The sequence below is a fragment of the Vidua macroura genome, chromosome 11, assembly GCF_024509145.1.
Source record: "Vidua macroura isolate BioBank_ID:100142 chromosome 11, ASM2450914v1, whole genome shotgun sequence".
NCBI lineage: Eukaryota > Metazoa > Chordata > Aves > Passeriformes > Viduidae > Vidua > Vidua macroura.
Genome location: NC_071581.1, coordinates 4,178,589 through 4,204,654, shown reverse-complemented (window position 1 = coordinate 4,204,654; position 26,066 = coordinate 4,178,589). Strand labels below are relative to the sequence as shown.

The 26,066-nt window shown below is 37.9% G+C and overlaps 1 protein-coding gene across 5 annotated transcripts in view; it reads right to left on the bottom strand.

Annotated features, from left to right (window-relative positions):
• Nucleotides 1–26,066, bottom strand: part of CEP89 (centrosomal protein 89) — a 33,146-nt gene continuing 7,080 nt past the window's right edge. For 3 of the 5 annotated variants that reach the window (XM_053987429.1, XM_053987432.1, XM_053987433.1), the window contains exons 6-19: nucleotides 25,304–25,332; nucleotides 24,066–24,120; nucleotides 23,248–23,466; nucleotides 22,718–22,860; nucleotides 22,312–22,362; nucleotides 21,131–21,214; nucleotides 20,171–20,272; nucleotides 18,895–19,006; nucleotides 18,093–18,273; nucleotides 17,062–17,226; nucleotides 16,099–16,240; nucleotides 14,737–14,826; nucleotides 7,763–7,932; nucleotides 1–2,722 (exon numbers count right to left, since the gene is read on the bottom strand). In XM_053987429.1, coding sequence (XP_053843404.1) covers nucleotides 2,455–2,722; nucleotides 7,763–7,932; nucleotides 14,737–14,826; nucleotides 16,099–16,240; nucleotides 17,062–17,226; nucleotides 18,093–18,273; nucleotides 18,895–19,006; nucleotides 20,171–20,272; nucleotides 21,131–21,214; nucleotides 22,312–22,362; nucleotides 22,718–22,860; nucleotides 23,248–23,466; nucleotides 24,066–24,120; nucleotides 25,304–25,332 — 1,811 coding nt within the window. In that variant the 3' untranslated portion in view covers nucleotides 1–2,454. Of the gene's footprint in view, nucleotides 2,723–7,762; nucleotides 7,933–14,097; nucleotides 14,389–14,736; nucleotides 14,827–16,098; nucleotides 16,241–17,061; nucleotides 17,227–18,092; nucleotides 18,274–18,894; nucleotides 19,007–20,170; nucleotides 20,273–21,130; nucleotides 21,215–22,311; nucleotides 22,363–22,717; nucleotides 22,861–23,247; nucleotides 23,467–24,065; nucleotides 24,121–25,303; nucleotides 25,333–26,066 lie in introns of those variants that run through there. The other 2 variants (XM_053987431.1, XM_053987434.1) reach the window with 2 other exon arrangements.

The window sequence follows — 26,066 nt, the reverse complement described above, 5'->3', positions numbered from 1 at the left end:
CACACTTGCAAATGGGTTTATTTTTGCTGATCTGAAACAATTCCAGTATTTTACTGTCCAAGTATGTCAAATGGGTTCATATGTACTTAAAATATGTTCACGTGTTACTTAAAATAGCCTATAACAGGATTTTTATGCCAAAAAAGTGTTCCTGAGCCACAGAAAGACTTTTTCATCCACAGGACGTAACTTTTTCTCAGTTTTCTTCCTGGGGAAACTGAGTATGGAGAATCAGCCAGGGATTTGATTAAATGTTAGTTTATTTAAAGTTTAATGTCATATTTCAATGACATGCGAATGGCAAAGTATAGCATTTCTGAACAAAGCCTTAAGAGTGCCACTGTCAAGGTGCTGCCCTTTGAACCATGTATTAAAACCTACTCTAAAACAAGAGCTGTGAAAATGGGCAGCAGGTGTGGCAAAAGTACAGTTCTAAGACATTGTCAGGTCACTTCAGTGGAAGAACAGTTAGGCCAAAATTCAGAGTTTTGAAAATCTTGCTTCTGTTTCTAAGGAATTACCAATACAATAGCTTTTCCTTGTGAAGCTGATTTTTACAAACTCTTAAAACATACTCAAAAGGGCAATTAAACCCAGATGAGGGTAATCTTGTAAATAATGAATCAGTTCTGAGCTGGTATTTGCATATTCAGAAATATTTATATTAAAACATATGACATGAAGGACTTCATTTTCCAAACTTGCCTTTAAAAAGGTGAAAATCTGAGGGTATGGCCATGTTCCATGCTCTTCCAGAGTCTGCACACCTGCAGATTGGAGCTTGTGTGGAAACAAGAGGAGTGTGTATGCCTGTCTAACTGATTTGAAGAGGTATTTCAGGCCTGACATTTCAAATTATTTTTTTTTTCAAATTCAAGGAACATAGGGGACAGGACTGCTTTAGTGATAGACCATCCCCATGACAATTTCACATATTAATGACGTTATTTAAGACTGCTTAAAAATAGCTTCTGGTTGTTATGCTGAGGCATGGAGTCCTAAAATAATCAAGTTGAAAAAGCCAGGAGAGTGAAAGGATTCAAAGGTGTAGCTCTTGTTAAGTCTCTGGGCAGAGACCAAAAGATAATGTGCTGTTAGAGAGTAGTTCTGTTAATCAGTGTCTAAAAGACTCTGGCATGCTTAAGTTTTATCTTTATGAACTGGTCAGAGTGTTGCACTCCTGTAATTCCTGTTATAGAAAAGTAATTAAAGTACATCCTAAAATCTTGCCTGCATGTGTGACTCACCTACTTTGGTGCTTTCCTATAATCAGGGCAGTATCTGAGTGCACTGAGGTTCTGACAGGGCTCTGGAAGTCTGTACATTTCTTAGCTTTGCACAGTACTGCAGGACCTGTCCTTGAAAGCTGTACATCTGCCTGTCCCTGAACATCATGGTGTGATAGGAAGTGCTGTCCCCACCCTCTTCTGAACAAAGCCATTCTTCTGAGTCATGGCCTTACCATGAAGGAAAATGCTGTAGGATTTCTAATGCTACACAACTATGATAGTTACATGTTTTTTGTATTGTTACAGTTTTCTGGTACCATTTGTGTTTTGTTATGAAAATGAAGCAAAACCAAAAAGCTCATCCAGCAAGTTATATGTAAATCCAAAATAAAGCCATATCACAGTAATGCATACTACTAGAAAGTTGATATGCAATATTGTGAAAAATCAACATATCTGAAAGCTAAGACAAATACAGGTCAATAGTCTAAAGGCATATACAATAAGCATGCTTTAGAGAATACTCTGGGTGGCTTTTGAAGCCACTGAGTCTGAAGCAGGATGAACAAAACAATCTGGAGGAGAGCTGCATCCTGTGCTGGCAGCTCCTCCCCTTGGCAAACCCATAGTAGGAGCTTCCCAACAGGCATCCTGTAAATCTACACACTGGACAGTTGTGCATTCAGGCACCAGCAGTTGTCATGAGGATGTTTCAGTCTTGTCTGCTTCACAGTCAAATTTTTCTCTGTCCTTGAGATGACAAGATATTTGGCACACCATGTAGTATAAGGACATCCTTGCATCTTAGGAAGTCAAGATGCTTCCTCATGAGAAAAAGTACAAGCCACATTTTTTTGGATCATACTCCATCTGGCATTTTAGGGACAATTTACTGAAATTTGTCCTTTTAATTTTAACAAGCATTGTCTTGCTGCTCACTGGTTTTGTGGCATGGTGTGTGTCTGTGCTGAACACCAAGCTTACCAGCTGCTTCTCCTCTTAACTAGTTACTTGTCTTTACATGTTATCTTAAGGTTGTACCACATTTTGTCTTAAGAATGAATAGCCTTTGCTTCAAATAACAAAGTAATATTTTAGGCTAGATTTACATTATTCACAGTACAAGTAGAGAATGTGCTGCTGTCATTTTGATGACCTTAAAAGTACACTAATATTGAAGACAGTAAACATTCCATTACACCTTGTGCTGCTGAAAAAGTCAAATTCAGGCACCAAGTTTTCTTTCTTGGATGAGATGCAGATTCTTATCACTGACATTATTGCTGAATTTCATTTCAGTAGGGGATGAAGTTTTCACATCACAATAGCTAAAATCATGTCCATAAACAAGATCCTTCTGAGAGTGTGGTTCATGAACTGTGACAGCACTCCAGGCGTTGTTCTTCCTCAGGGATTTCTGTAAGACTTCTCTCATTCTCCTGTTTTCTATTGCTGTGGATTCCCACATGATTTCAAGAACCCCTTCTGTTTTCCTAGGGAAAAAAATGAAGAGAAATCCTAACTTTAACAATGTTTCAGCAGTGCAGAATTATACTATGTGGATAAGCAAATTAGAAATGGCCTGTATTTAGGTGCTTGAAATTGCCTGATTGAAATTCATTCATTTTTTGCTTTTGAAAAAGCTCATTAAATGTAATGCTAAATAGGATATGACCAGAAAACTACCCATGTAAAACTACCCATTATGTAACAAGTTGGATTAAGTGTGCACACAGAGCAGTGCATGTGAGACCCAAATACTGTGACTACCACTCTCCACTGACTCAGGCTCCCTGGTGAGCACAGCTCTGCTTCCCACGTGGCACTGCCCCTCTGCCCAGAGCACTGTGCTCACCCCTCCGAGCCCACAGGGTCTGATCTGTGTCAGATTCTGTGCTCAGCTGATGCATCTTTGTGGGAGCCAAACAAAAGTGGTATCAACTTAGAAGGTAGACAAAGCCCAGGAGCTTGGGTTTCCTTTGACTCCTAGTGTATGTCAAAATAAAAAATAATAAGGAAATGAAGATCAATTGACATGGAAAGCATAGCTGATGCGTGGAAAATAAGCACACATATTTTAATACAGAACCAGAGGACACAGTCTCAAGCTGTGTCAAAGGCAGTATCTGTTGGATATTAGGAAAAGGTTTTTTACAGAAAGAGTGATAAAGTTCTGGAATGGCCTGCCTGGAGAGGTGGTGGAGTCACCATCCCTGGATGTGTTTAACAAAGCCTGGATGTGGCACTGGGTGCCAGGGTTTAGTTGAGGGGTTGGGGCTGGGTTGGACTCGGTCTTGAAGGTCTCTTCCAACCCAGTGATTCTGTGAATCTGAACTCTTCTTGGAGGACTAATTTTTAAACAGAGCTGAGAGATGCAGAGCCAGAGAGTGCTGACTGACCTGGCTCTGGAATGAGCAGTCAGAGCACACTGCTGCCAAGACAGGGCAGTGCAGCTGTCCCTGCTGCACACACAGCAGCGTGCTGCTGCAGTCCCAGGTAAGGCTCTGCAGAGTGGGACAACGTGCTGCTTCACAGTTCAGCTGTCCAGGTCAGCATCTGAGAAGAAGCAGTAGCATCCCAGGTGTTCTTGGTTTTGTTTGAAAATTTTGACCTGATTGAAATTTAAAAATGCACTCAGCAGTTGGCTGGGGAGAGGGTGTCTTTTTGCTAGTCACAACCTCCCTTCCCTTAAGGAATTTGGATTACAGAGCAGCTTGGTTGCTACAGCCACTGATGCTCTGTACATCTTTTTCAACACCAAAATTTCCTTGCCTCTACAGCTGGTTTGCCTCTTGAAACATAGGTCTTTGCCACTTGGCATTTAAAACCAGACACATGCTCAGTTTAGATACACATGCTGTTTCCAGATGCCTTTAGACAAAAGGCATTAAATTAATTTCTTATTAATGTAGGTTATTATTAATTAAATAAGTAAAAATAAAAATTTCATTCAACCCCTAACCTAGCCAAGATGTAGGATTTTATAACTTGTCGAGAGTAAGCAAAATTCCAGTGCCCCACTGATGTTTGAGGATGAAAAAATTACTAGAAGTAGGTTCTGAAAGATTCTTCTTTAAAGAAGACATGCCCTCATTGAACAAAATTAATTCAGCCTTAAATCTCAGAATCTTATTTGAGCTGGCTCAAGAATCCATTTTCATCTATCCTGTGACAGTTTATTTATATATTCCTTATCACAAAGGTTTTTACTATGGTTATAATTTTGTATGTCACCTCACTGATAAGACAGCTCCTCCCCCTTGCCTATGCACAGCTGCAAAGCTTTTCTGCTGTTGATCCTCCTCCAAGGACAGTTTAATGAACTTTCAAATTTACATTCTGCATCCAAAGCACTGCAGCTGTAACTACCCTGAGGTACTGTTTCTCTGCAGAAGTCTTATGAAATAAACTTTGACCAAAAAAACTCATAAATGTCTATGACCTGTCAAATAAGACTGGAAACATTTATGAACCTGGTTTTTTACCCTAGGATCACATAATGAACTTTGTTTATATCTCAAACCTCTTATTTAAGGAAAGGTTGTGATATTGATATCTCTTAAGGTTACTCAGTGACTAATAAAGATGTCATTATCAGCTGCCTGAAAAACAAAATGCTACTGCTTTCTCATTAAAGGTTGCTGGGAATTTGCAATACTGTCTAGCAAAGGCTGTAATTACCAATAAGGCTCTAAAGAGCAGCTTCCAGGAAGGGAAATCTGCCTATCTTTAAAAGCTTTTATTTATCAAAAGTACAACTATATCTGTATGTGTTTCTTTTTGAAAAAATTCTCATCCCTTGGATGCAATGGGTAAGTAGTGGAACTCCTGATTTTTGTTAAGAGGTGAAAGACTGCAGGAGGGGAGAAAATTTCAAAGGCAAGTCATGTCTGTTATGTTTGATGAAAACCCATGCTAGTTTGGAGTACACTTGTTAAAAACAGGACAGAACATGAGTACATCTCTGTCTCCACAGGCATTCCTTGTGGCCATGCTGTGACTGCAGCTACTCTGCCTCTGGGCACACAGGGGCTGTGCAGTGTGCTGTGAGCTGCCACCACCCGGGCGTGCTCTGCTCCTCTTCAGCTTCATCACCTGGGGCTGCTCATCCCTGTGCAGGGCTCACGGAAAGCACGCTGCTGTTTCCAGATCTGAAGTGGGATCTCACTTTGCTTTTCAAGAAAACTTACCAGCAGCAACAGGTATAGTATGCTTTTATGAGAAAGAATTTCATGGTGGTAGCTAAGTCAGACTTGTCCCAATTTCCTGACTCTATATTATTAAACTAAATGCAAGAACAAAATAGATGAAATAGTTTTCTGTCTTCCCCTGCTTACAGTGATTCATCACACCTTCAGCTAGATTTTAAACTAGACTGGCTTTTCTGCTTTAAATGTGGCATGCTACTCTGATCTTCATTATCTAACAGTAAAATTGGAGAATAAATTGGAAATTAGAGAACAAATATTTATTGTATGCACTTATCTTGATGTCTATGTAGGCATTTTGCACAGAAACACTATCAGCTGGACAGTATTCTGGACTAGAAATCTACTCTGTAAACACAGCTAGTCACAATAAATCTAAATGTTTGGTACTCTCCTAGCACTAGTGACTTTCACTGCCAAGCTATAGATGAGGAGCAATATCTGAACTACAAATAATTTTCCCCTCCTTACTCCTGTGACTGTGTTAAGGGAGAGAGAAAATAATAAACCTTGTAAAATCATAAATACACAAAGGAGACCAAAATACATGTTTAATTTCTGGCTGATAGGCATAAAAGAGTAGATACATATTTGGATTACCTTGAGAAACTACTTTATATTGCAGTACTTGAGAAGAATAATGGAATATGAAGAAACTAGTTCACATGTACAGTATCAGTCATGGTGTGAGTTGGTTTCATTGATTTTGTTTCATAAGCAAAAAAACTTATTTTTTCTTATATAGGTGTAGAATTCAGTTGATTTCTCAGTAATATTTAAATTTTTTTAATCTACATTTTTTATATAGTAATCAAAGGAAAATAGTGAATCATGAGGCTAACCAAAATACTACTTGGAAGATGACAGTAAAAATTCTTTTTTACTTTTAGAGTTGTGTTCATTATATTATATTCCAATAATTACTGTTGAGATTTAACTACCACCAGAAAAAAGCAGTCACTCATTACACCATTCAATAATGGTAGAGACTACAGAAATGAAAGACATAACCTGATGGGGTTAATCTTGGGCTTGTTTCCATAAACCACTTTTTTTCATTACCATATAGTTAAATGGACTACAATGGTGTAGTTCCAGGTGCAGATCCTGTTTCTTAAAAGGTAGCTGCAAGTATTAATTGTGTGTGTTTACTGAAGAAAAAATGAATTCATTTTGACTGAAAAGGTAAAAGTGATTTAGTACACTGTATGGAAAGTGTAATTAATTATTTTATACACCTGGGTTGCATTATCTAATTTGTCTACTTTGGGGCTAGAAGGGTAAATTTTGATTTATCCATATTGTGGGACTTCAAACTATGCTCTATCCTACCTTGAAAAAAAAAACCTTTTTATTTAACTGTTGTTCTCCACAGTAAAAAATTGTAACATGAGCCCAGACATATGAAAGTCATTTAGTTAGTTTAAAATCCTAAATAAAGATTTCCAGAGAAATGTGGATCAGTTCAATCTGGTTTTTAATGCAAATTTCAGAGATTAATGGAATGTTCATTGTACAACTCTGCTACTTACACCTGTTTAAGTGCACTGTATAAAGTAACTGAGAAGGTCTGCAGTGATATAAGGTAGATGATACCAAGCCCTGTTTTTCTATTGTCTGATAAAATCTACTTAAATCTATTATTTCACAATAGCAGTGATCACTCAAGAAATGACTGCTTATTACTTTTCTTCAGTTGTAAACTGAAACTGTTTTTCTTTTATGCTGATAATGTAAACGTGCTATGAAGCTTTCTACTATCACAGGGAAAAATACCTTTAAAGGACTCTATATTTAAAAGATATCTCAACACTGCAGTCATAATCTTCTCTAAATCTGCTACATTTTCTTCTCTTTATTTTGCACATAGCCAGTCTAAGTCACTTGTTAATAGATCAGTAAGACAGATTCAAAAGAAAACAGATCTTTGCTGTACTCATTAGATTCCCTTCATTTCCTACTATTCTGAAAACTGTTGAGGGGTATGAATGAGAAAGTGTTCAGCCTTTAGCAGAAGGTGCTATTAAAAGAAATCAACATATATTTTGATTTATAGAATCCTTTCAAATTATCACAGATTCACACAGATTGACATCCTTCTCAAATTGATATCCTTCTTAAGAAGTCTTAAGAACAGCAGTAGCCATATAGAATAAATTCTTCCTTCCAAAGACCTTTCTGAGAGCTGGGAATCATGAGCAGGGTTTCAGCACTTTCATTTTCAGAACATACCACAGGACTCTGCTGGTGGCTGTGTGCAGGTGCTTTCCCTTGTCCCTTACCTGTCTGCCCTGCCTGGATGGCTCCTGCCTGTGCCCCACTCACCTGTTTTGCTGCAGCACTTCATTGAGGATTTCCTGTTTGTCTTGCAGCAGACACCTCAGGTGCTTCTTTTCTTCCTCATACTGAAGAGTCTTCCTTTCAAATTCTTTCTCCTGCTCAGTCATCTTGAGACTAAGATCTCCAAGCTTCTCAGCTGCTTTCTTTTTATATACCTGTAAGGGTTAAAGTTAATAGAAAAAGTGTGATTATAGGAGAAATAAGGACAAGTCATAACTAACAAAAGAGTTAGAGATTTTCAGTTGAATCTTTACATCAATGCTGCCTTGCTTAATTATGCCAGATAGGTTGCACTGTGGGATTTTTACCCTATTTTTTAAGGTGAAGGAATTACACTTCATTTTGTTCTGCATATAAAACTTGTGTGTACAATGAATACCATACTGTATGCTTGTTTTACAGCAAACACAATTACCTGCAAAAAAAGGTTTGTTTTCCAAGATACAAAGCTACACTTTACAGCACATGTTGCTTCCTACTTGCTGAACAGTCATACTTATCAGTACATACCATGAAAAAGTGTTTGTTTTGTTAGATGTTTAATCTTAATACTAAATGGAAGAAAAGAATACCTTTGCTTGCTGCTTCATGTAACAGTCCTCTTGTTCAGTGAAGCACAAGTGATTTTTTGATTAATGGCTATAATAACTAAATGATAACTAATGACTGGTCTCATCTCAAAAGTAAGAAATTATTTTTGTACAAAGTAACTGCTTTCTGAAATAACATCCCCACTAAACTGCATAAGCACACAAGAAACTGAAAACTGGTTTGTGCATTGTTACACATTGCTAGATGCTGCTGCTCCTGACAATACCAAAATCCAGTATTAACTTATTTTTCTCATGATTAGAAATAGAATTCTAAAACCGTTATTTTTCTCTGCAGACTGTGATGTTTCCTATAGGCTACAGAACAGTTTTGGGATGGAAACACCTCCTTTAATAAAACTGTAAACTAATGTAGTGAAGCTTTGAAAATACTGCTATTTTTGTCTTGCTAATATAAAGTTTTATTTCAGGTGCTAATCTCTAAGGTTTTATCTACATCTGAATCATGGGAGAAAGTTTGCCTTTTGGAGGAATTAAAAAAAAGGCATTTTTAGACATGCTGTATATAAAGCTATATAATCCTTCCCACAAACTGTTTCCTTTTTAGCACTTGCAAAATGTGTCACTGTGAAGTTTAATTTTCTAGAGGTAATAGGATAACAACAGATAATATTTACCTAGAATATTAGTAATTCAATATTTAATGCTGACTTACATAGGATTTTTTATCCTAACTTTTCCCTGACAGTTCTAATAGAAGAATAAGAAACTTGCAAGTTAACCAGTAACTCAACTTTTTAGATTCCCAGAGAAGCCTTCAAAATGCAGAGTAATGTCATGGAAGGCTAAAAGTAAACAAGTTCCTTCTGAACAGAAGGTTGCTGAGAGCCAGCCTAGAGGAAGTGCAGAGTATAGGGAAACAGCTGAACCTTCCCCTCTGTCAGTAAAAGTCCCAGCACTTGCCAGGTCCAGCCAGGTGTGAGACCTGAAATGCCCTCTGTAGATTAGATGCCCATAATAATCTCAAAGAACAAGAGCAAACTTCCTCTCTCGACTTTATCACGGGGAAGGCTGGTGAAACTGTTTTCCATCACGTGCTCAATGACCATCCAGCTACAGGGTGGTGTGTGTTTCAAGCTGAGGTTTGTGTTTTAAGCTGCACTCTGCCTGAGGTGCTTCAGGCCTCTGGCTCCTCCATAGCCCACAGCTGCCTCTGCTGGCTCTGCACTCCTGCTCTACCTTTGCCAACTGACGCTGAGTCCCATGTGCAGAATGGTTGCAAAATCAGAGGGAAGAAGTGCACCTTTTTCTTATGGCCATATGATTATAGTCTGAAACTAGATATGAGTGATACCTTGTTCTGATCTTGTCTCAATGGATGGATTATAATTAAGTCTGTAAAATGCAGCCTGGGCAGGTTGGGATGGTCCTGGGCACACTGACACATGCAACTGCTGGCATTTATAGATCCTTCACACATTTGAATTGTTCAAGTTAACCTATTCCTGTTCTCTGAAGTGAAGCAGGTAGCAGCAAACAGACTGGTGGAGATGACAGTTTTCAGGAAGAGGATGTGAACACATAGCTGGAAGTCATAATGTTCTCCTCTAGAGCTGGCCATGGCACTCCATGTACATAGCAAGCAGGATGAGGAATGTTTATGGATGCAGGTGCTGGTACTGAAGAGGACATAATTTACTCCCAGGTGGTAAAGAGACAGTAAAGCAGACTGAAGATGACGTAGAGGAAATATGCATATATGATTTTTTTGGGTCAGGGCATACACTATGCTGCCATTCTGGCTAGTCTCCTTAGGAGGCCCTTGGCTCCTGGGTTTGGCACAGAGATCTTGGAAACAGATGATTTTTTTGCAGTCATGGAAAGACAGGTTCTATTCAGCAGGCTCAGAATGCCTGAGACATATAACGAACTTTCCTGGGGATATTAATCACTTCCATGATTTTTGGCAGCACTTTTGTGTGAGTGGCAGTGTGTGCAAGTCATATTCCAAGTTTACAGTTGAGTGGAAAATGTGAAAAAACTGAAACAGCTTCAGACAAAAGCCAGCATAAATTTGGGTACATTTCTCTCTCCTCTGTATCCAGATCAACTTATGAGTGTGAAACAGAATCCAGTGTTTCCTTACCAGTAAGATGAATCCATTTCCTTTCAATTTTGGTTATACTTTCTGTTTTCTATGCAAACATGGTAAACTCTGAGAAATAAGCTAATTAGTATACAAAATAGTGACATACACCAGAATAATTTAGAGATTCTGAGTGTACATCAGCTAACATCACAAAGTGTGAACAATTTTGGACATATGAACGAAGGGAAAACAGGTGTTGCAATATTATATGCTGTACTACCTGGGCCCTTGTATTTCCTGATTGGTAACTTGGGACAAAAACAGGAGTGAATTCCTGCCCAGATAATTAAAAGATTTGGGGAAAAAAATAGTCCATCTTTAGGACTGATGAAACAATGGAAGCAGTTTCTTAAGTGGCTGCATTTAAAAAACCAGCAATGCTCCATGAATTTTCAAGGGGCTCCTCTAACAAAGCAGAATGAATACTCTGAACAGAGAAGCCATGTAGGCAGCAAGACTTAAATCTACCCATGGTATCCTGATTTCAGACACAAAGCACCTTCCCCTAAGTCCAGATTAATGTTGACAGGAATGTGGCAAAGGAACACTGGTGATAGGAACACTGTCTCCTTCAAATGTGCTGGCATGAGCAACTGGTCATACTAATAGGAAGTTCTACAATGAGTACATGTAGTTCTGAAGTACACAGCTCCTCATATAGGGCAGTTACAGTAGGAGATGGTAGATGCCTTCAATACAAAGGTTGTTTCTGTTCTTACTAAAACCTCATGACTAAAAATTATTATCAAATAGAGATTCAGAATGAATGAACTTGTTGTAATCTAAATTCTTTTTTTCAACAGTGTGTGCATAATTCAAAGATGAATTACACTTGCAGTGAATGGAACTAATGATGAACTGGAGGGCAAATTCTGTTATCAGAGACTTACTATTCACAGTTCTAAGTCCAAAACCCTGAATTGTTTCCACAGAATTTGTACGAGATGTTTGACTAAAATACCTCATAAAAAGGATAGATCTTTCTGTGTTAGCTGTCCCCCTTGCATGAAGTTGAAGGAGTCCCTGATGAGACAAACTATATGTCCAAACTCATATTCAAAGAGAAAACAGTGCAGAATTCTGACTGTAAAGGAATAGTTTTAACACCAGAAAAACTGGCTTCCTCAAATTCTTGCCATGGATCATCAAACTGCTTGGTAATTACAATTATGAACTACAAGGAGACCTCCCAGGGAACCCCAGCCAAAGTACTACCTCAGGTTATAATGCTGACCCCAGCCAAAGTACTACCTCAGCTTACCATGCTGATCATGGCACTGAGTCAGTATCTCTCAGTTCACAGAATCACAGAATGAATTAGGTTGGAAAAGACCTTTGTGATCATGAAGTCCAACCTATGACCTAACACCTCCTCATCAACTAAACCATGGCACTGAGCACCACATGCAGCCATCTTAAACAGCTCCAAGGACAGTGACTCCACCGCCTCCCTGGGCAGTCCATTCCAGGGCCCAGTCACCCTTACTGTGAAGAATTTTTTCCTAATGTCTAGTCTAAACCTCCCCTGGCACAGTTTAAGGCTGTGTCCTCTTGTCCTGTCACTAAATGCCTGGGAGAAAAGACCAACCCCCACCTGACTACAACCTCCTTTCAGGAAGTCATACAGAGTGATAAAAGTCTCCCCTGCGTCTCCTTTTCTCCAGGCTGAGCACCCCCAGCTCCCTCAGCTGTTCTCACAGGGTTTGTGTTCCCAGCCCCTCTCCAGCCTCGTTGCCTCCTCTGGACATGTTCAAGCATCTCAATGTCCTTCCCAAACTGAGGGGCCCAGAACTGGACACAGCACTCGAGGTGTGGCCTCACCAGTGCCAATGACCTCCCTGCTCCTGCTGGCCACACATTCCTGATCCATGCCAGGAGCCATTGGCCTTCTTGGCCACCAGGGCACACTGCTGGCTCATGTCCAGCTGGCTGGTGACCAGTGCCCCCAGGTCCCTTTCTGTCTGGGCACTGTCCCCCGTCTGTAGCGCTGCAGGGGTTTCTGTGGCCAATGTGCAGGACTGGACACTTGGACTTGTTAAATCTCACATTGTTGGACTCAGCCCATCTATCCAGCCTGTCTAGGTCCCTCTGCAGAGCCCTCCTACCCCTCCAGCAGGCCAACATATGCTCCCAGTTTGGTGTAATCTGCAAGTTTACTGATGGTGGACTCAAGCTCCTCATCCAGATCATCAATGAGGAGGATACTGAACAGGACTGATCACTGCCCCAGCACAGAGTCCCGAGGGACACCCCTGGTGACTGTCCCCAGCTAGATGCTGCACCATTCACCACCACTCTCTGGACCAGCCATCCAGCACAGAGTGCTCCTGTCCCAGCCATGGGCTGCAACTTTTCCAGGAGTGTGCTGTGGGAGACAGTGTCAAAGGCTTAGCTGAAGTCCACATAGACTCATCCACAGCCTTCCCACATCCACCAGGCAGGTCACGTGGTCATAGAAGGAAATCAGGTTGGACAGGCAGGTCCTGCCCCTCCTAAGCCCACGCTGGCTGGCTCTGATCCCCTGGCCATCCTGTAGGTTCTGTGTGATGGCACTCAGGGTGATCTGTTCCATAATCTTGCCAGGCACCGAGGTCAGGCTGACAGGTCTGGAGTTTCCCAGAGCCTCCTTCCAGCCCTTCTTGTGGATGGGCTTCACATTGGCACCTCCAGTCCTTTGGGACCTCCCTGGTGAGCCAGGACTGATGATAAGCTCATGTGCCACTCCCTCATCACCCTGGGGTGGATCTCCTCTGGGCACATAGACTTGTAAGCATCTATATGGTTTAGCATAGCTCTGACTGCTTCCTCCTAGATTACAGGGAGGCTAATCTCCAGCGGGCTCCCTTTTCCCATCTCCCAGCTCAGGAGGCCAGCTGTCCTGAGAGCAACCTGCCTTACTGCTGAAAACTGAGAAAAAGACAGTGTTAAGTACCTCTGCCTTCTCCTCATCCTAAGTTAATGTATCTCCTCCTGCATCCAGTGAAGTATGGAGGCTGTCCTTGCCTGTCCTTTCGCCTTTTGCACTTAAAATTCATTACATGTAAATGTCCTTAATTTTATACCAACCTCTTCTCTATCCCTTAGAGTAGTCACAGATCTATTACATTGCAGAAGATCCACATTTAACCAGAATACAAACCACTCTCTTAATAGGGGAGCTAGACATGAGTGATGGTGAAAAAAGCTAAAAATATTTGATGGCTGTCTTAATATAATTAAGTAAATCTTTTACAGTAGTGTTTCGTGCATTCAGGTATTTTATGAAGGGCTCCTTGCAAATTCAAGCTGTTTTTCAGCATACTGCTCTCTTTAGATTTACAATTTCATTTATTTTCTTTGTTGCTAAATTCTATGCTGTGTCGGTCCTTACAATGAAAGTGCAGAAGGAGATGGTCTCCATTAACATAGTGGTGGTGCACATTTGTGTCATTTGATGCAGGAACAGCAGTGGAGGTCTTGACTGGCAAAGTATAACATGGAGACTCTCTGCTTTAGGATAAACTGAACAAACTTGACTTAATACAAAACAGCTTTTGAAAGTAATATATACATTACTTTCTAGACATAGAAACCAATATAGCAGCTATCTTTCTCCTTTCTTTTTTTAAGATTACAGTAAAAATAATCATGGTAGCACCAAAGATGCTGAAACATAAATGTTTCAAATTTATTTCACTGTTATATTGCAATTACATACTGTGCTTTTTATTTCTTTTATTATAAGTTATCTTGTAACGATAACTTAAAATGTATTCATTAACTAAGCTGGACGTTTGAACATCCTCTGAGTTTCTCAACCTTCTACCCCATGGTCACAAGAAAGTACTTGATGAAAACTGTACACCTGAGATAACATTTTCATTCTTCCAAATCTAATGGTAATGGACTTCAAATTGAAGGAGTGATGCAGCCTCAAAAAAGTAGAAGACAGAACACTTGGGTTACATTAGAGAGCAAAATTGAAATACAAATAATCTTTAAATATTAATACAACTAGTCATAATTGTCCAAGTAATGATGTAAACATGATGATCTGGCAGATATGCAACGCACATCTTCTTTGAGTATCTTCTTTATACAATGGAAGAAGACACTAGTGAAAATCAGAATGATGATCTGTTTTGTTTTTTCAAAACTTTTGAAGATAATCCATACATACATAAATCTTTCACCAAAACATTGCCAGAGATGAACTAGTTTTCTCACTAAAAAACCCCAAACATTTCACAGTCCATGTTTAGCTTAGAAACACTGCTTACCTTAACTTTTTCTTCCAATCTTCCTAAGCGCAGACTGCCTTCTACAATTTTCTTGAGAACACCATGATTCTCATTTTCCAAACATCTGGCCTGCAACCATGCAGTAAAAAAAGCTACATGTTACCACTCTGTTTGTTTGTCAGGGCAGACACAGCAATTCCATTTTGAATTCCAACATTCTAAAGAACCAACATGGATAAAGAGTCCAACATAATAATTTCCAACATGGAAATTATTTTCATAATGGCTCATCAATAATTTGTCAACTGACTGTGAATACTATGAAGCAGTATTATTCTGAAATGAAACATACTGTAAATCAAACCAATTCTGTGTTTTTTTCCTATAGATTTAAGTATGCATAGGTGGGGATCCCATTTTTAAGCACAAGACTCATCCTTTAGGTCACATTTAGCAATCTGCTCTCAAACAAGCTCTTGAAATTGGCAGGCATTCAGGCAAGAGTATTTCTAATATGGTATGATTAATATTTCAAAGCAGATATCCCAGAGATTGAGATCTAAGAATCAGTTCCCCCAGTTTCTAGGATACATTTATTGTTTCACAATCCTGCAGTCCAGTTTGTAGTGGACAAGGATTTGAGCTGTGTCACCATAGCTCCTCTTCTAGAATTAGGAACTAACTGCTGTATCTTTTTATCCAATGCTGATGACAACCTTTGTCTACTACCTGAACAACAAGTAAAAGAAGCTTTATTTTAACAAAGTCTTGTGAAATTATTTCAGATTCCATTTGAAGACAAGAGTATGAATATGAAAAATTTAAATTGTGCCCAGTATCCTGTACAAGAAACAAAGTAGGCTTACAAAAAGCCCAAAAACCTCCATGCCAGGCACTTCCACTAAACAGAAGTTGTTCCAAAACTCTTTCAGCCTGTCAAAATGACTGCTAACCAATAAGGAGCAATAATATGCATATACATCCACAGCAGACAGACCATACAGATCACTTCAAGCATAACAGTCCACCCTTAAGACTCAAACACAAATATTAAAATTTTATGATTGCCTGCTATTTTTAATTATGTGTAGCTCAACATCAACTTCTAAAACTAGGTTTAAAAAATCTTTTAAACTTGGTAAGTGCCACTGCAGACCCTAACGCTCATGTGAATTAAGGCTTAATTGTATTACCTCCAGAAATAAGGGTGGTTGCTTTTAATTGCTCCTCTAGAAAATCTTTTGCTGCTCCTATCCTATTTGCTAAAGTCTACTTAAATAGAGCTAAATCCTTAAACTGGAATTACAGCTTTATTCTTTGATAATTCAGACTAATAATAAATTGTGCCAGTATCATGACGACTGTGTGAAATACCAGTGAAGTCCATTTAAAGGTAATTACCAAAAATACCAGATGATCACGTTCCTTAGCTGTCTTCTCCACCAGCCCAATAAGGTTTGCTAGATAGTGATAGGCTGTGACTTCTTTTTCCATTGCTTCCTCCAGCTGCAGTTGCAAAAGACTTATTTTCTTCTTTAATCGTCTATAAGAGAAAAGGGAAAATCTTTGGATTGGGAATTAGTAAAGGCCTTAAAAAACTTGTATCACACGTGCAAATCAACATGTACAAGTCTCAAACAATCATGCATACTGTTAAAAATGCACTGGCTCAGAATATTTGCAATGCCAATAGTATCATGTTCCAGGTTTTGGGGCTGCTTTTTCTTTACAGTATGTTATCTGAATAACAACAGTAACAATGATTCAAAAGAACAGTTTGTGCAATGGCTACAAGCTCATATTCCTTAAGATATAGAACAATAATATTGTCTTTTTAAAATATTGTGAACTCCTTTCGAAGCAACCAGGTGCATGAGAAGATCTTCAAATAGTGTCTTATCCTTATCTAATTGCAAATAGTGTATGTCTGCTCATCTTATTTTCAGATAAGTACACCTAATGATTAATTGCTATAGCTAACTGCTAACTACTCAATTAAAGACATATTCTTAATAGTGTAAGTCTTATCCTTATACTGTGCATATAGTGTATGTCTGCTCATCTTATTTTCAGGTAAGTACACCTAATAATCAATTGCTATAGCTAACTACTAACTACTAAATTAAAGATATACTCCTAATTTGCACATACACACAGAAAAGTGAGCATGAAAACATACAAAGGTTAGCAAAACTTGACAACCAGGCCTCTAGACATGACAAAGATATGTTTAGGTAACGTGGGTTTTTTTGCACTAGGTACAAAATACACATTATGGGAAATTAGACAATATTTTTACAGGTATTTCTGTTGTTTTTAGAAATAAAAGTGTTTCTGTACAAGAAAATGAAACTGTGGTAAGACCTGTTTGTCTTTTCAGTCCTCTGCATCTCAGTTTCCAGGATCTTCTTGTCAGCCATGAAGTTATTTTTCTCTAAGAGCAGTTTCTTGTTTTCAGTTTGCAGTGATGCTACCCTTCCCATTACAGCTTCCAACCCACAGCACTTCTTCTGCTCCTGCTGTAAACAGCTGCAAAAACCAACAGTGTAGAACAGGTATCATGTACAGATCTACATCACTAAAATGCTGTTACAGCAAGATACCCACGTTGAAGTTATGAAAAAAGATACACTGAGAATGCTCAGTGTTCACTGGTGACAACAGAGAGGTGTTACAATCTCAGATCAAATTATTCAAGTAGTTCCTTCTGAGTGCACTTTATTTAAATTATAAAAAAACATGGTCCAGATGTAATCCCTTCATGTTTCTTTTTTTTTTTTTCAAATCAATTACTATCAATGCCAAAACACAAGGTCTGAGGCCTTCTCAGGATGGCACTGTACCATGGAACAGTAACCTATCCAAAGGCTTGAAAGAATACAAATTTATGGAATGTCTTCACAGAAACATTACTCTGCAGATTATGCTGCACAGCAGCCACCTTTGAGTTGTGACATTTCATGTCATTTCCATATTGTAACAACTGAAGAAATTTCTAGAAATTCCTAGTTCAGAATTTCAAGATTCTTTAGACATGTTCCAAAGATGGGAATGCAAGAATGAGAACATTTTCTATACAGTACTGACAGAAGCAAAGAGATTTGACCAAAATGGTATTTCTAGTGCTTCCTCTTCTACTATTCAAAATGGTACAATTAGCAGTAGGTACTCTATGTTAAAAACACTTCTACCAATGTTTCTAGAACTGTCTCTAAAAACTAAGTATTTTTTAAATACTTCCTTCCCTTTCTCTGTGCTTTGGTAGTTACCTTTCTGGATTACCAGCATAAGTTTCCACTGGCCTCCTACCTACAGAGTGCTATCAGTGCAGCTCTGGTCATGTGCATGCTTTGCACCAGTGTTTCTCCATATGTGCACCATATGTGAACTCACACCTTTTTAAATCATCCACCACAGCCAAGTACTCCTCTGCTGTTATTCTGCTGTCCATTTTGGCTTTCAGCTCTTCACATGTAGAACACAAAGCTTCTAGCTGCTTCTGGTACTCTGTTATTTCTTCCTCTTTACTCTTTTTCTTCTCTTCTAAGACTACTATTTGTTTGGCCAACTTTAGAGCTTTTGGAAGGAGGAAAAAAAAAGTCAACTGTGTATAGCAGAACTAATTCAACCATGGGGTGAAACTTCAACAACATTAATTCCTAGTTGTTTAGAACATTATGAAACAGAGCATTTGTCAGTTTGTGTTTTAACAGTTTGGACTTAACTTTTTGCTGGCTCAAGCAACTTGTTTTGGAAAAGTGCAGAAACTTCAAGAGTACTTCTTTTCAAGGCTATAAGCTCACTGAAATGCCATTTTACTTTGAAAAATTCTGATTCAGTTTAAAGTGCTCTTCAATTATGCAAATGACTGTACTGCTGTTTAACAGCTCTCCTCCCTTTTTCAGAAGAAGTCAAATTGGAGTATTTTTAATAGTGTCAGTAGGTGATAATGACATTTTTTTTAAGTATCAGTTGACATCCAGAACTTGATCTCCTATAACGTTACCTATGTTCAAGGACACTTTTTTGGCATAGATAGAGTTGCAAAAGAACCTCCAGCCAACCAAAACCAAAACACTGCCAAGCTTGCCAAAACAAAAAATGACAACAGAAAACAAACAAAAACCCTACAGAAATCAAAACCTGCAGTACCATCTTCAGTGTAGTTCAGATGACTAGCAACTCAAGCACTTTTACCTTCTTGAACATGCTGTCTGTGACTATCTTTTGCTTTTGCTTGTTGAATTTTGAGTTGCTCCATCAACACTCCATTTTCTTCCAAGACCAGCTTGGCCTGAGTTTGCAGCAGCTGCCTGCAATGATAACTGGCTTGTAAATAAAATGTTACTCAGATGTTATGCCCAAAGAACAAACACAACTGATTTTGAACAGTGTAAACTTACAAAATCATATTTGAACCTCTTTAGAAAACAGATTAAAAATCCTTATTGAAAGCAATTATCAGGACCTGAGGTAACCAAATCTATGCAGATACTAACATCTGTATTTCTGCCTCATTGAAAGTAGGTCTATGACACTGGGTGAATCTGCAGAAAGACTTAAGATTATGATGCATGCTGTCTCTTCCAAAGTCCTCCTCATGTAGACATGGTGTCATCTGAGCCCTTGCATGCAACTACTACCTGTGCCATGGGTGCAGGAAGAATTTTTACGTTCACTCATAGTGGATGCTCTCCCAAAACCTGTTCCAACCTCCTTGTGAGCAGAAGCTCATCCACAGCCAGTACAATCAGTGCAGGATGAAAACGCCGCGGTGGGCAGCATCCTCTGGGCAGCAGGGCTGGCACCAAAACCACCCCTGTGCACTGGGACCTGAGAGAGGGAGGAGCTGAGCCCAGCCCCTGAGCCCCAGCCAAAATCTCGAGCATCTCTGCACTTCCCAAGGGAAAGCTTCTCTTGGCCCAGCCAAGAGACTGCAGTCAGCTGCATGCCTCCTCCTCCTCCCAGCCACATCTTCTGTCTCCCAGGTATCATCATTGCCATCTCTTAGGCAACAAATGGGAGAAGAAAATTCTAAAAAAAAAGGAAAAATCCTAACCTCCAACAACTACTTAACTTCATTCTGTTTGCATTGTCTCACTTAACTTCATTTGCATTGTCTCTCTTCTCAAAAACATCAAATTCTTCTAATGCCACATTCCAATGCTATTTTGTATTAGTGGAAAGCTGATGTCATTGGCACACTGTAAAGGTATGTAACCTGCAATATCTAGGGCAGAATTACATGGGCTTCCAGTGCAAAACTCCACATTCATATATAATCTTTACTCCAAAATTATTCCAGGCATTGCAGATCAGCATTGTTCCAACATGACAGCTCTGATGCTATTAATTCTTCAGAAAAACAATATTTGAAGACAAAAAAAAATTCCTTAAGATCTGTAATTTTAAAAGTTTGCATGAAATAAGCAAAACAATTTTTAATTTTGAAATTAATCTCTAGTAATGTAACTTGCCATTCTGTAGGGGTAACAAAGTTATTTAATTGTTCATGCAAATCTTCATTCTCCTTCACCAACTCTTCAACTCGTGCTTTAAAATTCTTCATATCCTCCTGGAAGACAAAGGATTTCATATCAAATTCTTTATCATTATTTTGCTTTAATTTTTACATCAAGAAAAACTTTTGTAAGTACACATGCTTAGGTGCTTTCTAGTTCTTTTTGTAATAGAATATTATCTCACTACCCACTCATCTCTAATTCAGGTGTCCATATTTTATTTCTAAATTGTTTCATTAATCTAGTAATATTTGATTAAAAATAATACTAATATTGTGCCATATTTTTCAAGTTGTAGACCCTTAGAAGATAGGTTTAAAAAGCTGAATTCTGGAAATTACAGGATGATACTACCCATTTTCAGGAGGAGTGACCTGGATTTGAATATTGTGAGACAACACAGTAAATTTACAGTAATATAAAAAACCCTTGCTGTTTTCTGCTTATTTTATGGCTGCATTTTTTGAAGGAAATACATTTACTTTCAAAACGTAGGAAAGTTGTACTCTGAAACAAATAGCTATTTTTCAAAGATTCAGTGACAAAAAATACTTCTAAAAAGCAGAAAGAGTACCCATTCTTTTCATACCTAGAAGTAAGTATTCTTCTACCACAAAACCCACAAGCAGCTGCAAGAGCACTGAGTTCCCATCATGAATGAGAAAAATTCTTTCTACTACTAACTTGCTCTGTTTTCAGAGCACATCTTGCGTATCTCAGTGTAGTGCATGCTCCTAAATGTGAACAGGCTGACAGAAACAAGTGGGATGAGACAGTACAATAACAATGCATGGAAAAGTAAAACAAAGTCACTTTAAATTTTAGGCTGAGAACATCACTGGCAAATCCCTTCAAAAAATTCAGTCATTTATTTCTGCTTTAGTGTATATTTTTTCTAAATGGCAACTTGCCTCATGTTCAAGAATAAATTCTTCCTTTTCTCTTATTCTATCTTCATATGCCAAGAGAAGAGGTGACAAATACTTCATGTCCACCTTAAAATTAAAAAATAAATACATGTAAATTAATTACAAGCCATAATTTCATCTGTATTTTTTACTTCAATTTAATTAATCTGCTTGGCTGTAGATTATTAGTTTTGAAAGCTGTTAAAAGGGGTTTCATGTATGACTTGCAGACTAAAGTGCAGAACTTATACAAGCACACAAACCATCACATGCACAATGATGCTGCAGAAACACCTCACAATACTGTGTTAGGAGCAAGCTTTGGAAAGGAAAACACCTCATGCTTCACTTGCATCTTTCTTCTAAAAAGCAGCTTTAAGTTATCACTGTATGTAACACAGGAGAATATGGATGCAAACGAATACAAAACAAGAGTCAAACACTACAGTGTATGCTACTGCTAGAAAAAATTATCCCAGATTCATTAGTAAGTGGGAAAGGAAGTTTTACACTCTCAAATCTGCATCTTTAAGACTAAATACATACGTATGTGATTACTGGCTATTTTGGCTAAAAAGACAGAGCAGGAGAACTTTCCCATTCTGTACAGTTCTCAGTAACAGTGAGGAAGGAAAACATAAGATCTGATTAGTATTTCAAGGAGAAACTGTTTTTACATACTACATATGCATTCCCTTTCACAAACTATTTGCCTTCCCCTTGTCAGAAATTCATAGGCTGCTACTGGATCCATGACCAGTCTTACAATCAGAAATACTCTGTTTTCTTGTAGTATAATCGCAAAAAAAGTAACAGCAAAAGATTACCAATTCAGATTAACAATCAAGCAATAGACCTTGAAAGACTTTGAAGCAAACTATATGCCAGACAATTCTAAGTGAAGATGGCATTTATGATTCTCAGAGTAACTATACTTTTCAATAGCTCAAACTTGGTGACTATGTGCAGTTTGTAGCTTACTGTACACTCAACTGGAACTGCACATATTCATTACAAAGTTCTGCCATACATATTTTTCTGCAACAAAAGAAATGTTTATAATATTCTATTAGTACGTGATAGTTCAGCAGAGTAATAGCTGAATACTTTGATTCCAATAAAGAAATTCTACTTCTTTGCTTAGACAGGAATGAACAGTTAAGTGCAAATATTATTTGACTTACCAGCCATGGTGGTCGTGGTCCTTTCATGGGTAAGCTTTTCAGCTTTGCATTCTAGAATAGGTATTTGAAAAGATACTGACATTACTTCCTGCTTTTTGAAGCACCAGCAACTGTCCACTGCAGTCACAATTATCACCCCAAACAAGCTTAGGTTTTCATTACATGTGTTGCGTATGTAACACACACCCAGTAAAACTGAAAGTTCAGTATCTTACTGATACAAAATAATACTGAATTCTTAATATTAGACTTAATGATAAAGACTTATTTTGAATTTCAGAAAAAACCTGTGCAATTTGTAGACTTGATGGCAAATCTGGAGAAAAAAGCAATAAAAACTCAAAAGATTAAATAACAGACAGTAGGACATTTCAGTAGAAACTGCTTTGATAACCAGGAGTCTCACCTCTTCTTGGGATAACGACCTGAATTTAGTTTGATAGCGACTTAATTCTACATTTAAACGATGGACCACCATTTTCAAAGCATCATTTTCATCTACCAGTTCCTGTGCTTGTTGTCTGAGAGAAAGTAATTCTGCTGCCTCCTCTATTAAAACAAATATCCAACAAGAAAGTTCCATTAAAATTCAAGAAATGTTCACAACAATTTGTTAATTGTAATGAAAAAAAAATAAATAAGCTAGAATAATAACCAAGAACTTCTCTCAAAATACTGCTAAGGAAAAATCCCACAAAAACCTACTAGCAAAAAATCCATTCTATTTCAAACAACAAGTAATTTTTTTTTTATCACGTACATATTGCTTGACAAAAAGGAAATTTCTACAAATGTAGCAATACTGTTTGGAAACTACTTCTGCATACATACTTGTCTAAATCAATGACTTGAAACGTGCTGCTAGAGGAAAAGGTTGTAAGAAATTAGAAAAATTGAAACAAGATAACTACAGAATAGCTTATATGTTTCTCTCACCTCCTCTAGGTGAGTTCTCTGCAGCTTCTTTAAGTCTTTTGTTTTCTTCTTCCAGTGTCTTCAGCTTTAATTGCTGTTCTTCCATGCACTGCTTTGTTCCCTTATATTGCTGGAGCAGAGCTTGGTATGTCCTGTTCAGAGACCAGTTTTCTTGTTGTAGTTCTCTGAACTTTTCTTTGCTTATATTTTCCCATACTTGCCTTGCCCGAACAGACACATCTGTAATGCCACAGAACAAGGTATTTAAATGGCATCCACACTGGAACAGGAGTTTCAGCAAATAACACCCCATTTGTTCTAACATTAACATTATATATGAGTCATACTTTATAAGATCTAAGTCAGCTCATGACTCCCAAAAGGTAAGACCAGAAACAACAAAAAAAAGTGGATTTGGAAAGAGAGCTGTGGAGTGACTGCAAGTTGCCATCTTTTCTCTCGGACACTAAAAACGTTCCTTCTTTTAATGGAAAAAATAGTGTCAGCAGATCTCTCTCTTCCAAAAATCAGTGACTGGAGAGGTGAAACTGAAATGTCCACTGCAATAAGCAAAGTGTTTGTGCCCTGCATGGACTAGTCAGTATTCTTGATCCCTGCAAATTTTAATCACCCATACAATGAAAGCTTTTCATTCCTTCCCACTGAACAGCTTCAGTGTTACCGAATAGAAGTTACTGAACAATTCTTACATAAGTAAACTTCTGTATTATCTGCAAAACTCTGGATATAGTGCTGCATCAGTAAAACTGATTTTCATATACACATGCATATTAATAAAGTGAAAATATCTAGCAAAGTCACAGAAAAATTCAAAGTACCTGGGGATGGTGGAGGTTTGTCATGTATCAGTTTTTCAGCTACTAATTTTTCCTCCTAGCAGAGAAATAAAAAATGAGATAATGTTTTTACAGCATTACTGCTGACGAACTTAAGAAATAAAACTTTTGAAGGATTTTCTTTTATATCAACTAAATTGAAGGTTGATTTCACTGCTGATAATACACAACTTACCATCTACTCATCTAGACATCATTTTATCAATTATCACTGCCATCAGTCACTTGTGGACACCTGAAACTCACTATTATCTTTAGTAGTCAGAAATGTACCATTCTCAAACCAGTTTTTTTTTACAGCTAACATAAAAGTCTCAAACACAAAGCTTCCTGACAAAACAGGAAAGGTATTCTTCCCACTTGTTAGTTTGTACAGAGTAAGACTTTGGACTAATCAATTATGTCAGTCCCTAACTTGGTATCAGCAAATCAATTAAAATGTAAAAGGTTTTTCAGAGTTGAAGAACTTTGTTCTTGCTTTACTGGAAAAAAAAAAAACCAAAAGTATTTGTACATTTTCAGAAGGTTCTTTCACCAGGAAAGAATTAGTGTCATTTATGCTAATGTATTTACTTGAGGTGAAGGTGATCTAGAGACTTTCTTCATGTTTTTATGAAACAGCAGTGAAGTTTTCTAAGGATGTGCTGTCATGTAATTTAACACATTGATGATCCTGAGTGACACCAATGACTAAATGAGACAAAACTCATGAACAATTTCAAAGGAAAAGATACGTGGTTAAGAACTTGTAGAAAAGAAGTTATGGTAACAATGGAAGAACTGACTATTTTCATAAACAATCTTCTGGCAAGTTGATCTGAAAAACTAATTTTTGGGTATTCCTTTTCAAGCTTAAGAAAGCAGTCAGATCAGCTCAAATAGAAAACTATACAAAAATACAGTAAAGTCATTTCAGAATTTGAATATTAACACTATGAGCTATCTCTTGCTATAGCATGTTGTCTCTCATTCTCAGTTTCTTTCTTTCACATGAGGAGTAACAGACAACATACTATAAAAAACCAGCAGCTTTTGTATGGCCCTTTTACCTACATAGTTGCATTTTTTAAAAAGGAATGATTAGCCATTTCTGTACTCCAAAAGAAAAAGATTCCATAGTGACAATAAATTGGTTTTCTTTTAACTGACTGCAAACCTATCAGCTTTTTATGACAACCTATTTTCCAAAATGCATAAATCAACCTTTATGAAAGTCTTACCTTTAAATTCAAGCCCAGATTTTGGTCTCCTGTTAAAGAAAAACAGATCTTTCAGTCAATTAGAACAAAAATTATTTTAAGTCCATAAGCTGTAAGGGTTCATAAGGATATGTATGCACACATACAATAAATGCAAGAAAGTCCTTCCCAAACCACAGATTAGATCACTAATTTTCCATTAACTCTTCCATGGTGTATCAGGACACTGATGTGAGACCCCACTTTACCTCACACTGGATAGGTGCAAGTATGGAAGAAATGAAGCTGTATTGCTGGCTTCTGTTATAAGTTTAGAATTTGACTGAAGAACAAATGAAATATTGTCACTGATTTTACTGGACTCAAATCCTATTGCATCTCTGAACTAAACAAGTGTAATTCTGACAGCTTTCAAGACCTGCAGCACTTACTATGTAGAAGAGGGATTAGAAACAGTGTATGTATTCTACATTTTTTTCAGTTTAATGCCTTCACTTCCCAAATGGTTTTATCAAAGCAACCCTTCTTTCTGAATATTGTTCTCTATGAAATAGAGAAATAAATAGAGTCCATTGAAACAATACTGGAAAAAAATGCTGGGATCCAACATGAATAGAATTTAGAAAGACACAATTTTTTTGCAGATTGACTCAGTTCTGCTTCCTCTTTCCTATCCACTAGCTACAGAGTGCTACCACCTGTGGGAGATAAGAAAAATCTTACAGAGTAAGGGCCAGACAGGCCTCTCCTCATTTCTGTTAATTTCTGTCACTTCAGCTCACCA